Raw genomic sequence first — 18,496 nt, forward strand, 5'->3', positions numbered from 1 at the left:
TCTGCTAAATGTAGCCTTCAGCTGCCTCCAAGCAGTAGGAGCAAAAGCTTTCTGCTCTGCCAGGACACAGATTTAACACAGAGGAACTGGGCAGGCCTTGCTCCGCTCCCAGTTGAATGGTGCCTCCCTCAGTAAAAACAAAACACCAGCCTGCCCTAATTGGCTTGTAATCTCCAGGCATACCAAGAAATAAGCAGAAGTTGTGACTTTAGTCTTCAGCTTTTAACAGTGATGAGGTTAAATATTGTTGTCTGAAGACCTGACTAGTCGCTCTCCTGGCTGGCCTCAGAGAGTGCAGTGGGTTGTCAGGCAGACCCAAAAGTGGGAGTTTTCCCAGTCTGAACCAGACAGGCTTCTCAGTTGCATCTTGAAGAAATTCACATTCTGCACATCAGGCAAGTGGGACCAGTAGTTGGGACAAGTGCTCCAGAAATCCAGTTACAGAGCACACATATTCCCTGCAGTCCCTCAAAAATAAGATGGTATCACCCTCACACGTGAGCTTTTTGGTTATGGTAGAGCTCAGAGCTGAAGCTGACACCAATTAGGTAAAACTGTTCCTCACCTTAACCTTGTGCTTTCCTTCAGCTGGGAAATGAGGCCCAGTGGAAAAGCTTGAAATGTTGCTGCTTGTTTGACTGAAGCATTTTGATGTGTTCTTTGTTTTGGTTTGGGGTTTTTTTTTGTCAAGTGCAGAGTAATTATCTGTGAGGAAGGGATTGGGAGCTGTAAATACAGGCAGGAGGGCTGTGGGCACAACTGCTCTTGGGTGTGATGTAACCTGCAACCTTCCTTCTGCTCCCTGAGGAGTACATGGTCCAGGGAGAATCTGGCTGTACCAGTTCATTAGTGACAGATGACAGTGTAAACAGCTGTGTCAGTGTCCTAGCTTGAAATATCTGGTAACCTTGAGAGAACATCTCAGTGTCATATGATCAGATGCTGAGTAACCTGCAGAGGTAATTCATCTTAGTATTCCTTGTTCCTGGCCCTTCTACCTGCTAAGTGAACTGTGGCTCAGTTTTCTGTCCTAGTGCTGGTATTGGCACTGTTGGTACCCTTCTGAAGGAACAGAACAAGACTCATTTTGGTAGGGCAGGTCTAGAAATGTGGGTAGTGGTGAGGAGTGGTTCCTCCTGGATGTGTTTCACATTACAGCCTTTTCAATGGAGGGGAACTTTCAGTTCCCCAAACAAAAGGCTGAGATCCCAGCAGATGAACTGGCTGGTTATGAACTGGCACATTCTCAGTGAAGTCAAGAGAGCTTTCCCAGCTGACATCTCAGAGTGCAGGGAAATGGGTACTGATCCCTGAAAAAGGGATGGGAGTTTGTTCATCTGAGTACTGTGGGGGCTTGGTCTGTCCTTTCCTGGTGTCTGCACTATGCATTAATAATTAGCATAAGGATGCTGCTGCTCAAGAAGAGCTGTCAAAGTCTTGCTAAGGTGGGATCGAGGCTGCAAGATTGATGAGAAGTGAAGGTAAAGTAAGAAGAATCAACTGGAGAGAGGTGCAGGCTCTCTAGAGCTGGTGTCTGCTCCTGACCTACCTCTCTTTCTCTTTGTAGCTGATTTTGGGTTTGCCCGGTACCTGCAGAACAATATGATGGCAGCAACATTGTGTGGTTCACCCATGTACATGGTAAGTGTGATTTGCCAACAGGTTTTTCTGTGTTGTTCTTGCTTTGCCCCCCCAAAAGGAAGGCTTTGTTTTTCTCTAGTCTTTCCCCCAGAGGTGAAATTTTATTTACTTGTCAGAAACCAGCTGTTGCACAGGGAGATTGCTGAAGTTCTGACTGCTGCTAATGTTGGACAGCAGGTGCCTGTGTTGTCATGTAACTTCCAGGTGAGATGTGGATAAACCATGCTTCCAGGATGACTGCTTAGACTGTGCAACTGATGTGTATAAGAAACCAAACTGATCCCTTTTGCCTTCTTTGTACTTCCCACTCTGGGATCAGGTTGTGATGAGATGATCTCTTATTTGTGCTCATGGCAGCAGTCAAGGTCTCGGTGTCACATCAAGTCAGTAAAAGGAAAAATGACAAAACTAGACAAAAATAAAAATGTCAAAGCCAGACACGTTCCTGGGGACGTGGGTGTCTGAGCTCAAAGTAAAAAGATGATGTGAGTCAATTTCAGTTGAAGTTTTTACAGGTGCCCTGGGGCAGGAGGCACCTCATTTCAGACACAGTCTAATCCACTCGTTAGTTTTTTTGTCTGTAGTCTTTGGGCAGAGTTAGGCTGGACTGTGCTGCACTGCACAGGCATAGTGCATTTGGTAGTTCCACAGTACTGACTCAAGCAAAACACACTTCCTCTCTTTCCTTTTTTATAAAGCCTGATGTTTATTTGAACTATGCTATATGTGAAGATGATGTAACTCTCCTCTCCTGTGAGAGTTTCCTGAATTGTCTATTTTTAGTGATACTTTTTCTTTCAGAGTCTCTTGTGAAAGTAATTGAAAACACCCAGCTTATTTTTTGAAAGGGCTGGAGGAAACTAGTGATGATATTTTTTCTATTTGTTTTTTATTTTTATTTTAAACAACACTGGATATTACAAGAAATTCCAATGTTTCATATTGTTCTCTGTTTATTGATGGATTTGAAGGAAGATGGGAAGGGAGGGTTCAATTGGGATTTAGGGAGTGTTCTGAATTCTGTCCCTACTGCTATTGTTGGTCTTGTGCAGGAGCCCTGGGAACATCTGCTGGCAAGGCAGGACTTTATTCCCTGCTTTAGGTCACAGCCTATTGCTGCTTTGTTTCATTTTGCTCTTTTAAAAAAACAAAGGTGTTTTACCCCTACCAGAAGGAGCTTTCTGTCTGAACCCCAGTATGATCCATGCCATGGCAAGACTTGAAATCTCCATGTGCAGTTCTTGTCCTGCTTCCTTGGCTTTGTTTGGTGTCATGCCTGCTTCCCTTGGGAACAGACTGAGCTCCTGTCCACAACTTGTTTGTTGCCTTTTTTTTTCCATTACGTGTGGCCTTTACTTCTAACAGAGCTGAAAAATTGATCCTGTTCCATGCTGGCAGCACTGCAATGAAATCTGTAGTTATAAACACGTGGGATTAGCCAGCCTGCCCTCCTGTCCCTCCTCTGCTGCTGCTCCTGAGGCTCTGCCTGCTGAGCCAGGGGCTTTGGGGGCTTGCACTGTCTCCAGCTTCTGGAACAAGCCTGGGAGGGAGCAGCTGAGGGCACAATGTGGGATTAGAAACCAGAGTCTGAGGCACAGCAGGGCTCAAGCTGTTGGACTGGAACACTGCCTTTGAACCCAAACTGTGACCTTGGCACGAGGTCCTGGAGCTTAATTAATGTGCTGCCATCTTGGGCTAAATGAGGGAAATGCCCCAGTGGTGCAGCTCAGGATAGAGGCTGGAATTTACCTGTGCTGTGGGAGCCTTTGCTGCTCTTGATGCTGTTTCTTGCTTTGGTTGAGAAGATCTGTTTATGGTTTCAGTGGGGCTTCTTCTGGTGGATTCAGCAGAAAGTGGTATACTGGGAGAAGGGGAAGTACTGGGTTTGCCCAACACACACAATTATTAGGATATATTTTTGTCTTCTGAATGAAAATCTCTGCTTCCCCCACTTAAATAGGGAAGTGGCCCTTTCAATGTAGTGTTACAGTCTTACTGGGAGTAAATATTTCATGGTTATTGAGGAATCTAGCTCAAGAGATTTTTAAAGCATAATAGTGACTTCTCTTTCTTGGAGTTGCTTAAAAAACCCAAAACAAACTACTTCTTTTTATAAAAGAAATTTCCCTTCTCTCCCCCAAAAGGCACCAGAAGTCATTATGTCACAACACTACGATGCCAAAGCTGACCTCTGGAGTATAGGAACCATCATTTATCAGTGTCTAACAGGAAAGGCTCCTTTTCAGGTGAGTTGCTTAGATTTGATCTTTATGACTCTCTTGCTTTTTTATCTTTTTTTTTCCCCTTTTAATTCAGTTACTCTAAGGCTTCTGTCATCTCTAATAACAGCTCACACAGATCCAGCCTCATGAAGGTCTGGCTGCCCAACACCTCAACAGTGTTGTGCTTTATATGTTGTAATGCTGGATGTGTTACTAGAATATGACTCTTCTCTGGGCTGTATTTTATTGAAATGCATTTCCCAGTTATAAGAGCTTAGGGAAGGGTCTCTTACTGAGAAAATTACCATGAATCAGTTAAAGCAGTGGGGTTTTTTTAGGCCTACACTTAGAAAATCAGTTTCTATTTACAACTGTAGCCAGTGTATAATTTATAATTGTAATTCTGTTGGATATAGAAGGAGTGTAAGATTGCAATTACTATTACAATATTATACAATATTCAGGATGATTTGGTGGTAAGTAGTGTATTGCAGCTAAATCAACTTGGTTTTCAGAGCAGTTAAGTAGGATCTTATCTTTCATCTCACAGCAATCTCTTCCAGCCTGAAATGTTTATGTTCATCAGATCCAAACCCCTCCAAATATAACACAGCCCTGTAAAGCTCCACCCTGTACTTAATGCCATAACTTCTGGATGAGCTACAGCATATCCTTTGTGAACAGCATTCTCTGATTTGAAGTTTTAGAATGGTGGAGAATTCACCACGGCCTTATGCCTGTTGCTTCAGAATTACTTCACATATTTTTCATCATCCATAGCTGGCATTCATCTAGACTCAGTGTATTTTTCTTGTTCCCAATCATTAGCCACACTGTGTGTTACTTTAGTTCTTCCATCTCTGAATGAGATCAGCACTCTCCCTTGAAATTACTATTTTAAGGTACTGCATTTATCAGGTTTTTTTTTCCCCTTGCTTTTTCTGGTCCTCTCCTCTTATGTCCTGGCATCTCTTTATCCTGATTCCCTAACAAAACAAAATGGAAAAAATCCCCAACAAACTCCAAAAATGAATAAAAAGGAAACAAAACCAAATAGCACAAAAGAAAGTCAGCCGGAGGGAAATCTATGCTCAGGTAATAAGGCAGATTTTATGAAGTGAAGGACTTTATGAGCTTTAGTTCCACAGCTCTTTAGGATTTCACACGAGACCTGGAATGTTTATGCAGTTACATCATCAGGGAGGATAAAGTGAGTTCTGAATCTGTTGCAGGCAAGAGTGGGCAAATACAGGAGTAAATGAATGGTATGTTTTGGTTTTGTCTAGAGCCAAGAACACTTTTTTCCTTCAGGGTAATTCTTCCCTGCTGCTATAAGAATCTTCCATTCCAGTGCTTTATATTCTGTCCACCAGCTTCCTCTGTACTTAGAACAAGACTTCATTTCCTTTGCACGTCTCTTTTTTCTAAACCCCTACAAAATGCACTGAAACTTCTGAATGACTTCTGTTTACTGGCTGCATCCACTTGTCATCAGTGTCGGTATCTTTGTTTGAGAGGAGAAAATGACTGTTAGGATGAAAGAAAACAAATATTTGTGTGTTAAGAAGAAAATGGGGGAGGAGAAAGCAAGCTTTGACTGCATGCATAGGGGAGCCTGGCATGAATTCTCCATTATGTTTTGGTGCCTTTTAGTCTCTAAAGGTGCCTTGATACTTACTCATTCAAATTATTTCATTACTGTTTAATGTGGTGACTTTATCATAGGGGTTCTTTGATTGAAGCATGGGAATACCCTGCCTTGGAATGGGCAGTGAAGGGACACTTCAGTCCTTGCCCAGCATTTCCTGACACATGCTTTGTGCTTGCCTCACTAAATGACTCTTTCCCAAATACATCTGTTGGGCTGGGAATGGGGGTTATTGGTTTCTCTGTTTCAGTTTTCCCCACACCCTTTCTTCTTCTGGAGGTTGTATTTGGAAGCAAAATGCCATGCCCTGTTTGTGACTGCAGTAGCAGCTGTGGATGTGTTTGATCAGGGAGAGAGAGGAGCTCAACCCAGATGGTTCTTTGTGCCCCATCTATTTGTTTTGCCATTGGTGTCACAAATTGTCTTCCAGCTTGAGATCCAGGTGAAAGAAGCCTGTCTAGGGGAAGCTGGTTAAAGGTTAACTGGCTTTCTGTCTTTGTTGGCATGACTGTGTTGTAAGAATTTGCTAATGGTCACTGAGCAGGCAAGAAGCTGTTGTTTACAGGGTTTTTAGGAGAAAAGAGGGGTAGTGAACAGAGGTGATTGGGACACCATGAATAGGAATGAGTGCTTTTGGGAGGGATGTCTCCCAATAGGTGGGAAGGAAACAGGCAGATTCCACATGGTGCCACCAGCAGACCCAGTCGTACAGGGAAGCCAGGAACTGGATTTCTGAGTGAACCTCTTCAGGCTAAATCCTCACCGTGCCTTCCCTCCCAGGCTGGCAAAGACAGCCCCTCGTCTCTGTCTAGCTGAGATTCCCATGGGAATCTGGAGCTTGGTGACATGAAATATGCTGTGTTTGGGTGCTGTAGCTGTCACTGCCTGAGCCAAGGAGGCACCTTCAGGTGCAAGCAAAGAGGACTCCAGTGCTATCTGCAGTGAGGAGGAATGAGCTGCCTAAAAATAAAATAGGGCTTGGGGGAAATGGGTTAGATGGAAAAAAGATCAAATGTGTGGAAAGGCTGAGGCAGCTGTCAATCCTGAAAGTGCTTGTAAATCAAGACAGAGATGTGTGTATGTGCATGAATGTGATTTCTGGCTGTCTAGAGTTAAAATTAACTATAGCTGGGTCACCCAAGGCAATTTCCCAGAGCCACTCCTGTGCCTTCCCTGCCTCACTGCACACAGACAAGAAAGAAGCTGCTGATGCTCAGATGTGAACAGTTGGTAGGATGGCTGGTGAAGCTTTCTTAAGGAGCTTTTTGTATTAAACATGCCCATAAACAAAACAGTGAGACTGCCATAGGGATGAGATTAATGGGATTCATAATCCCCATAAACAGATTTGCTGAGCGCTGTATTAATGTGGAATTGTTAATTTGCCTTGCCTAATAAGTGGTCTGCACTCACATCTCTGCATTTCTGTCACTGAGGACAGGACATGAGCAGTGTATTTCCTGCTCCTGCTGACCAGAACTGGGAAGTGCCTTGGGAATGTAGTGGTTTGCTCTTGTCCTTACCTGAGCTGAAAAGATTGGGACCCCCTGCCCACCATGAGGTGGTGCTGGCTGTGTAAACAAGTGACAACCAGAAGCAAAGCTGGAGGCAAGAGAAGAAAGATTTACACAAGGTCTAAAACAATCCAAAACCAATCTAGTACTTGTCAGATGGTGTTTTAAATATGATTAGTTAAATGACCTCAATCTCCTTTTTCTTTTTTTTTTTTTTCTATGTGGGAGGACTCACACTGATATATCTGGTGGCTTCTGTTGTGTGACCCCTTTTAAATCTGGGCAGCTCTTGGTAAGCAGACACCCCACTGAGCACGAGCAGGTTGTGTCAGAGCTGGCTCTGGCAGTGGGACATCAGATCCTGCTAAATACATGAAACCTGGTTGTCTGCTGTCTGAACCTTTGCATGAATCTTCCAGCTTTTGGTGTCCATAGTGCCCTGTATCTGGGGGAGAGTGAGCCAGGGAATTGACAAGAGAATAAATAAGTTTTTCTGCCTGGTCTGGCAGCTCTGAAAGAGTTAACCTGCCTGTTATGTTGTCATCCCAGCTAGCTGTTAGGTGAAAAATTAATTTCTAAGTCTGGTGTACCAAGTTCACTGTTTTAATTCTGAGTTAATTCTGTCTGCATAAATACTAGGATTATGTATCACTTACAGCAAGTGCTGTGTTGTGAAATGGGCCTTGAGGAGCACCAGGAAAGGGCAGATTTTATGCCAAGAATTTGAACTCCTGGTTTATTTGTTAGGCAGCCTGCTCTTCGTTTCCCAGACCTGCTCCTCTGGAGTGCCCTGTGTGCATGGGGACAGGAATTCCTGGCACTGGTGGGTTATTCTGCTGAGACTGGGTGCAGTGACTGACTTGTTGCTGTAGTCAATGAACCACTGGCTTTTGGACCAGTGTTTGTTGGTCTTATGGTGCTCTGTTGGTGGTAGAGAGAAATCCATAGACAGCAAAAGAAAAAGGTTCAGGAGGTGGGCTTTTTGTTCGCTTGTTTCTGGTTCTTGGGCTTTCAGGTCTGCTGAATGCCAGCCACTCAGTTAAGGGAGCCTAAAAATACCAGAAAGTATTTTCAGCAGATTTTCAAGATTTTCCCTAGAGCTGTGGAGCTAGAAACAACATTACTTACTTATTTTTTATTTCTGACATATCCAAATCCCCTTTCTGCACCTCAAAATCCCCAAGGAAAGGATTCAAAGAACAGGGCAGATACCATACACCTGCTATGGAGTGTTGAGTAGACAGGGCTGTTTAGGGAAGGTGTGAATGTCTCTGGCCTTCTGTCTGAATGTTGGACTTTTGCATCCAGCCGTTTCCCAAGCATGACAAATCCACTGCTGAGTGCTTTTGGAAACACCACCCTGCCTGCTTTTCACATGCAATTCACTTCCAGGCAGCCAGCACTGAAGGGGATTTGGCAGGGTTCTGCTGAATGCCTTTGTTGGCTCAACATATTTCCACTGCTGCTCAGGACAAAGTAACAGAGTGGCAAGATTGGATTTGTCCAATTGCCTCTATATATAGAAAGGGTAGACAAAACCAAAATGCAGCTGCTGCATACTGACATGAGAGGGGGACTGAGGGTGTGCACTGACCTGCTGGTGTGCCTCCTGGCCTTAGGGAAAGCTGAACTGTCCATTCTGCATCCCTGGTTCTGGCAGATGGATACTGTCCCACAGACAGAAGTTGGCTCTGTGTACCTTGAATGGTCTGGTTGTTACATGCCTAAAGTGTGCTTTTTCTGGTGATTTTCTTGGGCAGGGTGTATCTGCCTGGAAGGCAGATTGCAAGTTAACTTCTTAGCTTCCTGGAAGAGGGAATTCAAGTGACATTTTTACTGTATTGCAAACATTTCTGTTTTTTTTTTTTTTTTTCCATGATTCTTAAAGAAGCACTATTTATTGAAAGGAGAGGTGATCAAAGTGGCTGAGGGTCCTAGTGCTTTATGAATTGTGTGATAGCAAGAGAGCAGTGGACAGGTTACTTGGAGCAGAACCGTGTGACTCAGTCAATTAATAATGAAGTTACATGAAGATGCAATTGGTTTTACTAAATTAATGGTGATCCATGGCTGTCTATGCTGGACACTCACTAGAATGACTTTCTCCTCCTGGTGTCTGTACTGGAGACCAGCCTTGAATCACAGACTCTTGGGGACAGCCCAAATGAGGGAGTGTGGTCTGGGTGGGGAGGAGCCTGACAGCCTGGTATGGTCCCTGCACGACAAGTAGGGATTGTACTGACACAGCAGAATGTGGAGGAACAGCATCCCTGCAGGGACATCTCTTGAATTTGTACAAAGAGGAGGGAAACTTCATTGAGAATTTTGTACCTGTCTGAGCCAGAGCTTAGAAACCTCTAATGAACTGGGCTTCATACATGTGCAGCTTTGAATATACTCTGTCTGTATTGCCAGGAAAATTTCTGACAAAACAGTGTTTGAAGTAGATCAGAGCTTCATTGTATTTGTGAAACAATTGAGCTGTTGCAACAGGAAATGACCAGAGCAAACAGCCAAGGCTTGTATCTCTCTGAAGTGAATGAGCCCTTCCCTTCCCGTTCTGGAGTTCTGCCCCTCCTTGTACATTGTGTCTGTCAGGAATATTTGTCTTCACTCTGGGCAATGTGGCCAGGCCATTTGGTGAAGGGTGTATGCTTGCCTCCCTAAAGTTTGCCAAATATTAATTTAATTACATTCCAAGATCTGCAAGGGGAAGGTGTAAAATGGGGTTTTCCTGAATCAAATTAAGTGGCAGCAATTGGAAATGGATGCAATTTGGCATCTGTGTAACAAGGTGCTCTGCATTAATTTTGATGTTTTGTGCCTTCTCTTTGGGTGCCTGCTGTGTCTGTGAATGGCAGAGGGTGTATTATTACAGAAGAGACAAGCAGGATGTCTTTATTTCCTTCCTTCAGGAATCCAGTAGCATTTATTGGTACAAATCAACAGGAGAGCTGTGCAGCTTGTGTTGGTACGGCTGTATAAAGAATACTGCCCTGATGAGTGCTGCACAAGTGTGTTGATACTATCAGCTTTTGAGGCTCTCCCTTTGGTTTCTCTTGAGGTTTTTAAAAACTGAGCTGTTAGTTATCCTTAATTTTCATCTTCAGCCAGAGTAAGTGATGTTGAAACAGCATCTTATGTGGCTGCTTTTCCAGCCATACTGTGTTAGTGGTATTTTGATGGCCATCTGCAGATTGGCCTGTCTGATTTGCCATTTTAAGCATCTTAATTCACCTTAAATGCTTCTAATTTAGAAATAGAAGTAGGTGGAAGGCTCCAGGGGTTTTTGAGCCTGCCCTGAACATCAGGAGAAGCTGCCTGTTGCCTCCTCATCCACGCTTTCCTACACACTCTGCTGCACTAATAATTGATTGCAGATGAATCCCTCTGATCTTCCTGCCCTGTTTCTGTGCCTTCATGTCTTGTGTCGTGCCAGCCAGCCTGCTCTGCCTTTAGTAAAGAGACTTTGCCTAAGCAGAAAAGCTTGAGACACTAGGGCTAATTTACTGGCCTGTATTATTCATGGCATGAAAACAAATGGAGAATTTATGTTAGGGGATTTTTACATGTCTACGCTTCTCTACTGGTGATTTTATTTTTAACCTCAGCTGTAAACCTCTTGTGCCTAGCCCCCACCTTTTTTTTTAATCCCATCTCTCAGAATTTGGAATCTTGTCATCAACATCCCCTGCAGTTGTGTATATTACTGCACAAATAAAATAGGAGCTGTGGCTTGAGATCATCTGGCTTCCTGGAATTAAAGTAGAAAATCCTAATTCAGTTGCTGTTTCTCCATGTTCCTAGCCTCTTCACAGATCCCTTGCCCATCAGCAGGCTCCCTGCCCTTTTCTAAATGCCCTGCAGCATTAATCTGTGTTCTCAGCACGATCTGCCATTCATCATTTGGGACTCCTCACGTCTTCAATTATTTAGTCTCCTGGGTGAGGCTATTAGGCCAGCTCAAACCTGAGCATCAGAGCCCACTGCAGTGAAGATCAGCCCTTGGAAGGGCAGAGCAGGACAAAACCAGGTCAGGGACAAAATGGCAGCAGGTTAAAATACTGTCTATTTACTGTGGCACAGGGCTGGCTTTTCAATCTAAAGCAAGCTGCAGGTTCTCATTGTCTGTGCTGGTCCAGCAATTAAAAAGTTCCTCTGCTCTTCAGAGCTACTGTGAAATAGAAATGCTAATCCCTTTCCTTCATTGTCAGCTGCTTCATGGACTGGTTTCTTTCTCCCCTACAGGCCAGCAGCCCACAGGATCTCCGCCTCTTCTATGAGAAAAACAAGATGCTGATGCCTAAGTAAGCATTTTTCCAGTGTCAATGTTTGTAGGCACTTGTTTACTCTGTGTTTACAACTGTCCTTGCATGCTCCTGGCTTGTCACTTGGGGAGGTGACTAAAATATTTGGCCACCTGCCTTTCCCCATTCCTTAAACCATCAGTGACGTGGCCCGGAGAAAGTCTGACGGCACCAGATAGCCAGGGTTGGGATGTTCTGTCTCTCTGCAGACACTGTTGTTCTCCTACATTGCAAAAATTCAGGAGTGTTAATGGTTCCAAGAGCCAGCTAGAGGTCCTGTTCCACACGTGGCTCCCCTGTGGCTGAGAGCCTTGGGCAGAACTCATGGCAATTCTGGGATCATTTGAGCAGCCGAGCTGCAGCCTCTCCTTAACCTGCCATACCTGACTGCAGATCACATTTCCATTTCTCACGTGTCAGGGCAGCAACTGCTTGTGTCCATCCTGCTATTAGGGGGAAATACTATAACCTCCCTGGAAATGGACACTGCTGCAGTTTCCAAGGGGAAGAGAAGTGCTCTCGTCCCAACGGGGTGTATGTTACCTCTGCTCAGTGCTGTGATTTGTCAGGGTATTTTGGTTTTGTTGCTGTGGTCTTTCCTTTTGATCTCTGAGCTCTTAAAGCAGAAGCTCATGCCTGCTCTGGAAACCTCAGCCTGGTACAGAGACAGGACTGAAGTTCCAGATTATATATCCAAAATTTGGATGGCCTTTTTTAACCAGAAAGTTAGCTTCCAGTTGGCAGAGCTGCTAATGCAGCCACAAATGCAGGAAGTTCATCGGGTTGCTGTATATGGATTTTTCTTTTCCCTTATAAGTTCAGGCAGCTCCAAGAGATAACTGGAAGGAACCATCAAGAAGCTGGAGCTCTTATCAATGACTTGTGATATGCAGTTAATTTCCCTTAAAGTACTTCCTCTTTTTGATTTGAGGAGAAGGCAGAAATTTCTATCAGGATTATCTCTGGGGCGCCTGGCTTGAACTGGAGGGTGTGATGGAGTAAAGCACCCAAGAAGAAACAATTTAAAGCAAAAATGGGACTGCATAGTTGGAGCCAGTCTGTGTGAGCAGAAAGTAGAGCTTCTGTTTTTCCTACACAGCCCAAAACATGGCTGCTCACCTTTGAGGTAGTCCTTCTTACTAAATGAGAAACCAATCCATAAAACGAGTAAGTTTTCTGGTGTCAATCCCGCTGCCCTGCTGTTGTTTGGCTCATGGTGCAGGCGAGGGGAGAAATGAAACTCAGCTGTAAGAGGAGAGCATGTCTGTTCTTGCAGGGATTAATCCTCCTCTGAGTCCTTCACACAGCCTGCATTTGCCATTTTCACTTATCTGCACTTTTGAACTACCAAACTCCTCCAAAATTCAGACCCGAGCCGATTGTTTCTGTCACTGTGGGAGTCAGGTCTGAACTGGCCTTTGTGTAAATGGCAATTCCCTCTTTCCAAAGTCAGTTTGTCTCTAACATGGGCTGCAATCTGTGCAGTTCCTGAGTAAACATGAATAAACTGCTTGAGAGCCCTGCCAGCACAGGATGAAACACAAAACTACTCCAGAGACCTCCTTCTCAGACTGCAGCAATGCCAGGATTTGGTTTCATTTTCCTTGGGGCTATGCAAGCTGGCACACACTCCCCTGCCATGGCACAGGGAAAGTGTTTTGGCTTGGGAATGGGGTGGGGAAGCCGTCCCTGCCTGCACCGCTGCTGCTGGCAGCAGTGGAGATGCTGTTCTGAGCATTCTGGGGAGCCCATGGCAGGAGAAGCCCAAAGGCACCACAATTTTAATAGTGCTGATCTAAATCATTAACGTTCATTGTGCTGGTTTGCATGGCGAAGTACATCCCAGGTCATGGGGGCAAGGAGGCAGATTTGTTGCTTATGTTCAAAAAGATCGCCTTAGAAAATAATACTGAAGAGTGGCAAAGCTTGATGCTTCAGGCCTGGGAGGTAAGAGGAGACAAACAGGCTGTTAATCTGCACCCTCTGCATCCTGTGTTGTGCCTCTGAAGTTCATGACTATTTCTTGGTTTTAAAACCATACCAAGGCCAAAGTCATAACTGGGAAATGGGCTCATTTTGGATGAGAGCTTTATGTGTCACAGATAAATAAATGATGATGATAACACTGCAGGGCTGCAGGACTCCAGCACTAATGCATTTTTCAGGAGGCTGCTCGCTGTGGTATCTTTGGGTTATTCCATTACACAGTGTGCTTCCAAGGGATGCCTCTTTTGATGGAAGGCTCAACCTGGGTCTCAGTGTAACTGCATTCCTTCCACAGTCCTGGTGGCCTCCTCCTGTGTCAACCTGAGAAGGTGCACAAAACCATTCTAGCACCAGGGATGGAAAAGAAACTCCTCCAGAATAAACAAGGATGAGGGATGCTTGCCATCATTCTCTATTTTAGGAATTGCTGGGTTCAAATTCCTGCCCCAGCAAGGCCTAGGGCTTCACAGAAAAATAACTGGGTGATCCTGAAATGTGTAAACACATACCTTGCCTCCCATCTCCTGTTTCACTGAACAGGAGTCTGGTAGTGCTAGCCTAGCACCTTTTTTTCCACCCACTATTTTTGGGCTAGCTTCTGTTTTACCCCTGTCTGTGGCAGGGTGTGTTGGTAGAGATGGTGTAGGAAGGGTTTTTTCTCCCAGTGTTGGTCAGGCTTGGCCTCAGGGGGGTGAGTGATGCCAGAGCCACGTGCAGAGCCACTGAGAGCTAAAATTACTGTGCTGGGCACACATGTCATTACCTCAGCTGACCCAGCATGGGGAGAGGGGAAAGCCTGGCAGAGCATGAGGGCCATGCTGGGAACAGCCATGATAAACAGAGTTAATACCAAGAGGAGCTGCAACCACCCACGCTTCACTGGGAGAGCTCTGCCCCAGCCCAAAGCCCCCAGCAGCACTTCTGGGGATGGAGGGAAGTCAGTAGAGCTGAATCCACTTATGCAAGAGCTGAACTCTGCTTTCCCTGCCTTAATCCATTAATTTATTCCCTGCATTTTTCAATCTGCAGGGGTTATGAAGAGCTGCCCTGGCCTCTCCCCCATCTGCTTGTGGGGCGAGGGAGAGCCCAGTGCTTTACCAGCTCTTTTGTGTTGTAAAGGTTGTTGAAAAGAATATTTTCTTCCTAACTATGCTGAAAAGTGGGGTAATAACTGCACTTTTAGCTTGCTGAGGTGGCAGTTGCTCACGTCTTAGTGGCCTTTGATTAATATGTGCTGTATATCAAGGAAACAAATAGACAAAGGTTATTTGCTAGTCTTAAAGAAGCTGCACTGAAAAATAAATGCCTTAATAAAATGGTAGTAATTGGCAATATATTTCACCACCAGCATCCTAATTGGAAGGTTCCCCCTGGAAACTGCTTTGTTCTAGTGATCTTGTTCCCATTAGAGTAAGAAGGAGTGATTTTATTTATTAAGTGTGAAATGATGCTAGTGGAATGGGCTTAGCTTAGAACCAGAGGGATGGCACTGTGAAGGGAAGGGTCTGCAGGTGCTCATGGGAGAGGCCACTAAAGCAAAATTAGCTTTAGCCTGAACAATGGCAGTGAGGACTGAAAGCCAGAGATGCAAAATAGAGACATTTCTGATCATCCTCCCTCCGGTGAGCTCCTGGTGTTCCTGGCCCAGCAGGCACAGAGTGAGTTTACATTTGCCAGTTACCTTCCTGAATATGTAAAAGCAGTTTAAGTAGACTGCAAGCCTCTCTTACTTTGCTTTTGTTTTCAATCCTAGCATCCCCAGGGAAACATCAAGCCACCTGAGGCAGCTCCTTCTGGGCCTTTTGCAGCGTAATCATAAGGACCGCATGGACTTTGGTAAGGCCTCCTTCCAGTTTGAGTTCTGCTCTCTGTCTCTGTGTCTTTTGGCCATGCACAAGCCTCTCTACTTTTGGCTGGTGCTAGGAGAAGCATCCAGACACCTGGATTTCACCTGTGCCTGGAGGGTTGCATAGTCTCAGGGGTTTTATTTTATGTGCTGGAAAGGTCAGTGCTGATTTCAGGTCAGTTTTGTAAGCTAAGGAGGCTTGGCACACCTTCAGCATATGTTTTTTACTTGCATTCCCTGTCCTGGCTTCTGTTTTTATCATCTCTCTGAACGGTGGTTAAGTGTGCTGCTAGGTAAAATGTGTCTTGTGAATCTGTGCTTTTCTGTCACAGTGCCTTTCCAGAGCTGCAAGCTGCATTGATTTACTGAATAATCTGGTCACTACCCTCTGTTTCTCAGGGTTTGCTGTGATAATCTGAGCCCAGGAGATGTAGCTGCCTGCAAGCCCTTCCCTCCTCCTCCAGTTTCTGTGGAGGGAAGCCTTCTCAGGTCCTTCTCAGGGCTCAACCTGGCAATCTCCAAGCCTCTGTCTCAGTCTCCTGACTTGGCTGACACAAGGATTTCCTTTTTTGTCTTAATTCCTTCTAAACTGAGATCAATCATTGTGAGCCCAGTGGTTCTGATTTGGCAGCATCATACAGATGTGTTTTAGCTGAGCTCAAAAGTCTGAAGAACCTCCTAGGAAAGCCATGCCCTGGAGGAAAGTGGACTGAGGTTGAGCCTTTCCTTGAGTCCCTGAAAGGACCAAATCATCTAAAGGCAACCACATCCTGTGTGTTTTCAGGATGTTGCTTTTGAGTCAGAGTTGGAGTAAAATAGTTTGATATATCTGGGGTTTGAGGGTTGGTTTTCTGTTGGGTTTTTGTTTGCTTATCTGCTCAGGTGAGTTGTTTCCTGCTGGGCAGCACATGCTAGCTGATGAAGGGAAATTGTTTTGCACCCTCTGTTATTCTTTTGGATTAGAGATACCAGGAAAGCCTTTCTGGGGATGGTCAGCTGGGTAAGCACCTGTGGATTAACTGAGACTGATCACAGTTATCCAGTGAGGAATGCAAAGGACTGGTTACTGGGGTGTGGAAGTGAGAGAATGGGCCTTTTGAGAAAGTGAACTGTTGAAGCTCCTGACAGACTGACTTGGATAGAATCACCTGGCAGGGTTATTCCCTGCAGATCTTGTACCTTGGCTGTGGATCTCTACCTCTCCTATCATGCTGCTGTGCATTTCAAAAGAAGGTATCTTTGAGGTTCTTGATTCCCCGCTGTCAGAAATTGTCTGGCAAACCTTTTTAGCCCACATAAGCTGTTTTTGTACTGTTTGGGAGTAGGCTGCATGAGTCCATGTCTAACACTTGGAAATTGGAGGTAGTAGATTTTGATATCACTCTGGACAACAGTTACAGCACATGTTGCAGTATTGAGATTATTCTTGCCCTTAATCACGTATTTATCAATAAATTGGCATGTTCCCAGAGGAGAGGGTTTCCTGCTGATCCTTGTTCCCTGAGACCCTCTGCCTGGAGATGTCGCAGTGACCTCCACAGAGCTCCCCCAGAGCTTAGTTGAGTCATACAACAGCAACTCATCAGCTTGAAACTTCATTTACTTGCGTATCCCAGCTGCTTTTCTGCCAGGAACTGATGCTCTCTGCAATCTCAAGATTATCTAGAGGAAAACCAGGAGGGTTTCAAGTTGCAAGTTTCCTGCTGATGATTACAAGCTGGGTTGTTTAAATTTTGCTTTGCAAGCACAGTTAATAAGCAGTTTGGAGCGGGGAGGGAGAAAAGTGAAAGAAATCATCATTTCCACCCCCTCAGTTGAGTCAGCTTGGCTGAGGGATGGTACCCTCCTCTAGTGCAGCAGGCTGAAAAAGAAGCAGGAAACCCCAGCAGCTGAGCAGCTCCCACAGGATGGGGATGTTCTCCATCCACAGCAGATCTGATCTGTGAGATGCCAGCTTTCCCTGCCAAAGATTTCCATTCCTTGTCTTGGGCTAAGCTCCAGACCACTCCACTCTGGCTGCAGGACCCTGGCATGGCAGTGGCAAGGAGAAGCTGGGAAGACAGGGATTATTTAAAGTTAAAAAGCAGACAAACAAAAAATCCAGTTACTACTTTCTGGAAAGCTCAGTCGCCAAAGAGGAGCTGTTTACAGAAGAAGTTTGTAAACCTTGGGTGTTGCAACAGGAAATCCATTCTGGGAAAGAAGCTGAAGCACAGTAATCAGTGTTGATCCATGGCTGACGCTCCCAAAAGGCTGAATTGCTGATTGTGATAGGAGAGGGCTCTGGCACAGAGCTGCAATGAATCAGAGGAAGGAGCTGGGAGAAGTGGCTATTTGTGAGGACATGCAAACATGTAAAGAGTCTTCAACAAGCCAGGACAGAAGCTTTTCTTGGCCTGGATCTGTAGAATGAATTCCCATAATGAGGGGAGGAAGCAGCAGTTGTGTTTGATGTGAAAGGGAGGCAGTTCTGGGCTGTGGTTCTGGGGTGGCCCATTAAAAAATGCATTTCTGCCCTCAGTGCATGTTGGGTTTGGGTCTGTGTGTCACGGAAGATCACTCAGTGGAAGTCTTTTGGTCCATCATTCCTCTTCTGTGGAGTGAGTGGCAGTGCAGTGTGATAAATACAGCTTTCCTGGATCCCTACAGTTAGGGTGATTCACCATCCTGATCAGCCAGGGATCCAGTTAATTTCCCATCCTTTTTTCATGAGCAGGTCCTGCATCCAGTGTCCAGCCTGTATTCTTGACCACTTCTATATTCAACCACAGTCAGCCAGCTTCTATGGTTGCATGGAAAAATCACTGTATGGCACTGTAACTTCCTATGCTTTAGCTGCTTTGTAAACTTCTTACAGTCACTGAGTCATTGTTCTTGATTTTTTTCAGATGAATTTTTCCATCACCCATTCTTGGATGCAAGTGCCTCTATGAAAAAATGTAAGTATTGCATTTTTGATTAGAACTCTTTCTGAGCCATGGCCTGACTTCCTTTGCTGCTAGTTCAAATGGAAAGAAAAAGACTGCTTTATGTTTCCTTAGTTATTTAGGCAGGGATTCAGTGTTTGTTTCTGTGTCATGTCCACATTTTGCCATCAAAATGTACTTAATTTTACTGGGTTATCTTCAAAGGGATGATTAGGGGTTTATTTAGGAACCTAAAGTAGAAGCAAATGTAGCTTTGAAATGTATTCAGCTGCTTTGTGTGAAGTGCTTGTAGGTACACAGGATTATGCATCATGGTCTTGCTTTTCATCCTCATCTGTAGGGCCATTCAGGACAGTGAATGGTGGAAATTGGCACTCTTGGCCCTGCTTGCCACACTGGCTGTGC

The 18,496-nt window shown here is 44.9% G+C and overlaps 1 protein-coding gene across 4 annotated transcripts in view; it reads left to right on the forward strand.

Annotated features, from left to right (window-relative positions):
• Positions 1-18,496, forward strand: part of ULK1 (unc-51 like autophagy activating kinase 1) — a 78,379-nt gene that overhangs the window by 25,359 nt on the left and 34,524 nt on the right. For all 4 annotated transcript variants that reach the window (XM_069031067.1, XM_069031066.1, XM_069031068.1 and 1 more), the window contains exons 8-12: positions 1,568-1,641; positions 3,786-3,887; positions 11,274-11,332; positions 15,072-15,154; positions 18,053-18,103. In XM_069031067.1, coding sequence (XP_068887168.1) covers positions 1,568-1,641; positions 3,786-3,887; positions 11,274-11,332; positions 15,072-15,154; positions 18,053-18,103 — 369 coding nt within the window. The remainder of the gene's footprint in view (positions 1-1,567; positions 1,642-3,785; positions 3,888-11,273; positions 11,333-15,071; positions 15,155-18,052; positions 18,104-18,496) is intronic.

This window comes from Aphelocoma coerulescens, chromosome 15 (assembly GCF_041296385.1).
Source record: "Aphelocoma coerulescens isolate FSJ_1873_10779 chromosome 15, UR_Acoe_1.0, whole genome shotgun sequence".
Classification (NCBI taxonomy): Eukaryota; Metazoa; Chordata; class Aves; order Passeriformes; family Corvidae; genus Aphelocoma; species Aphelocoma coerulescens.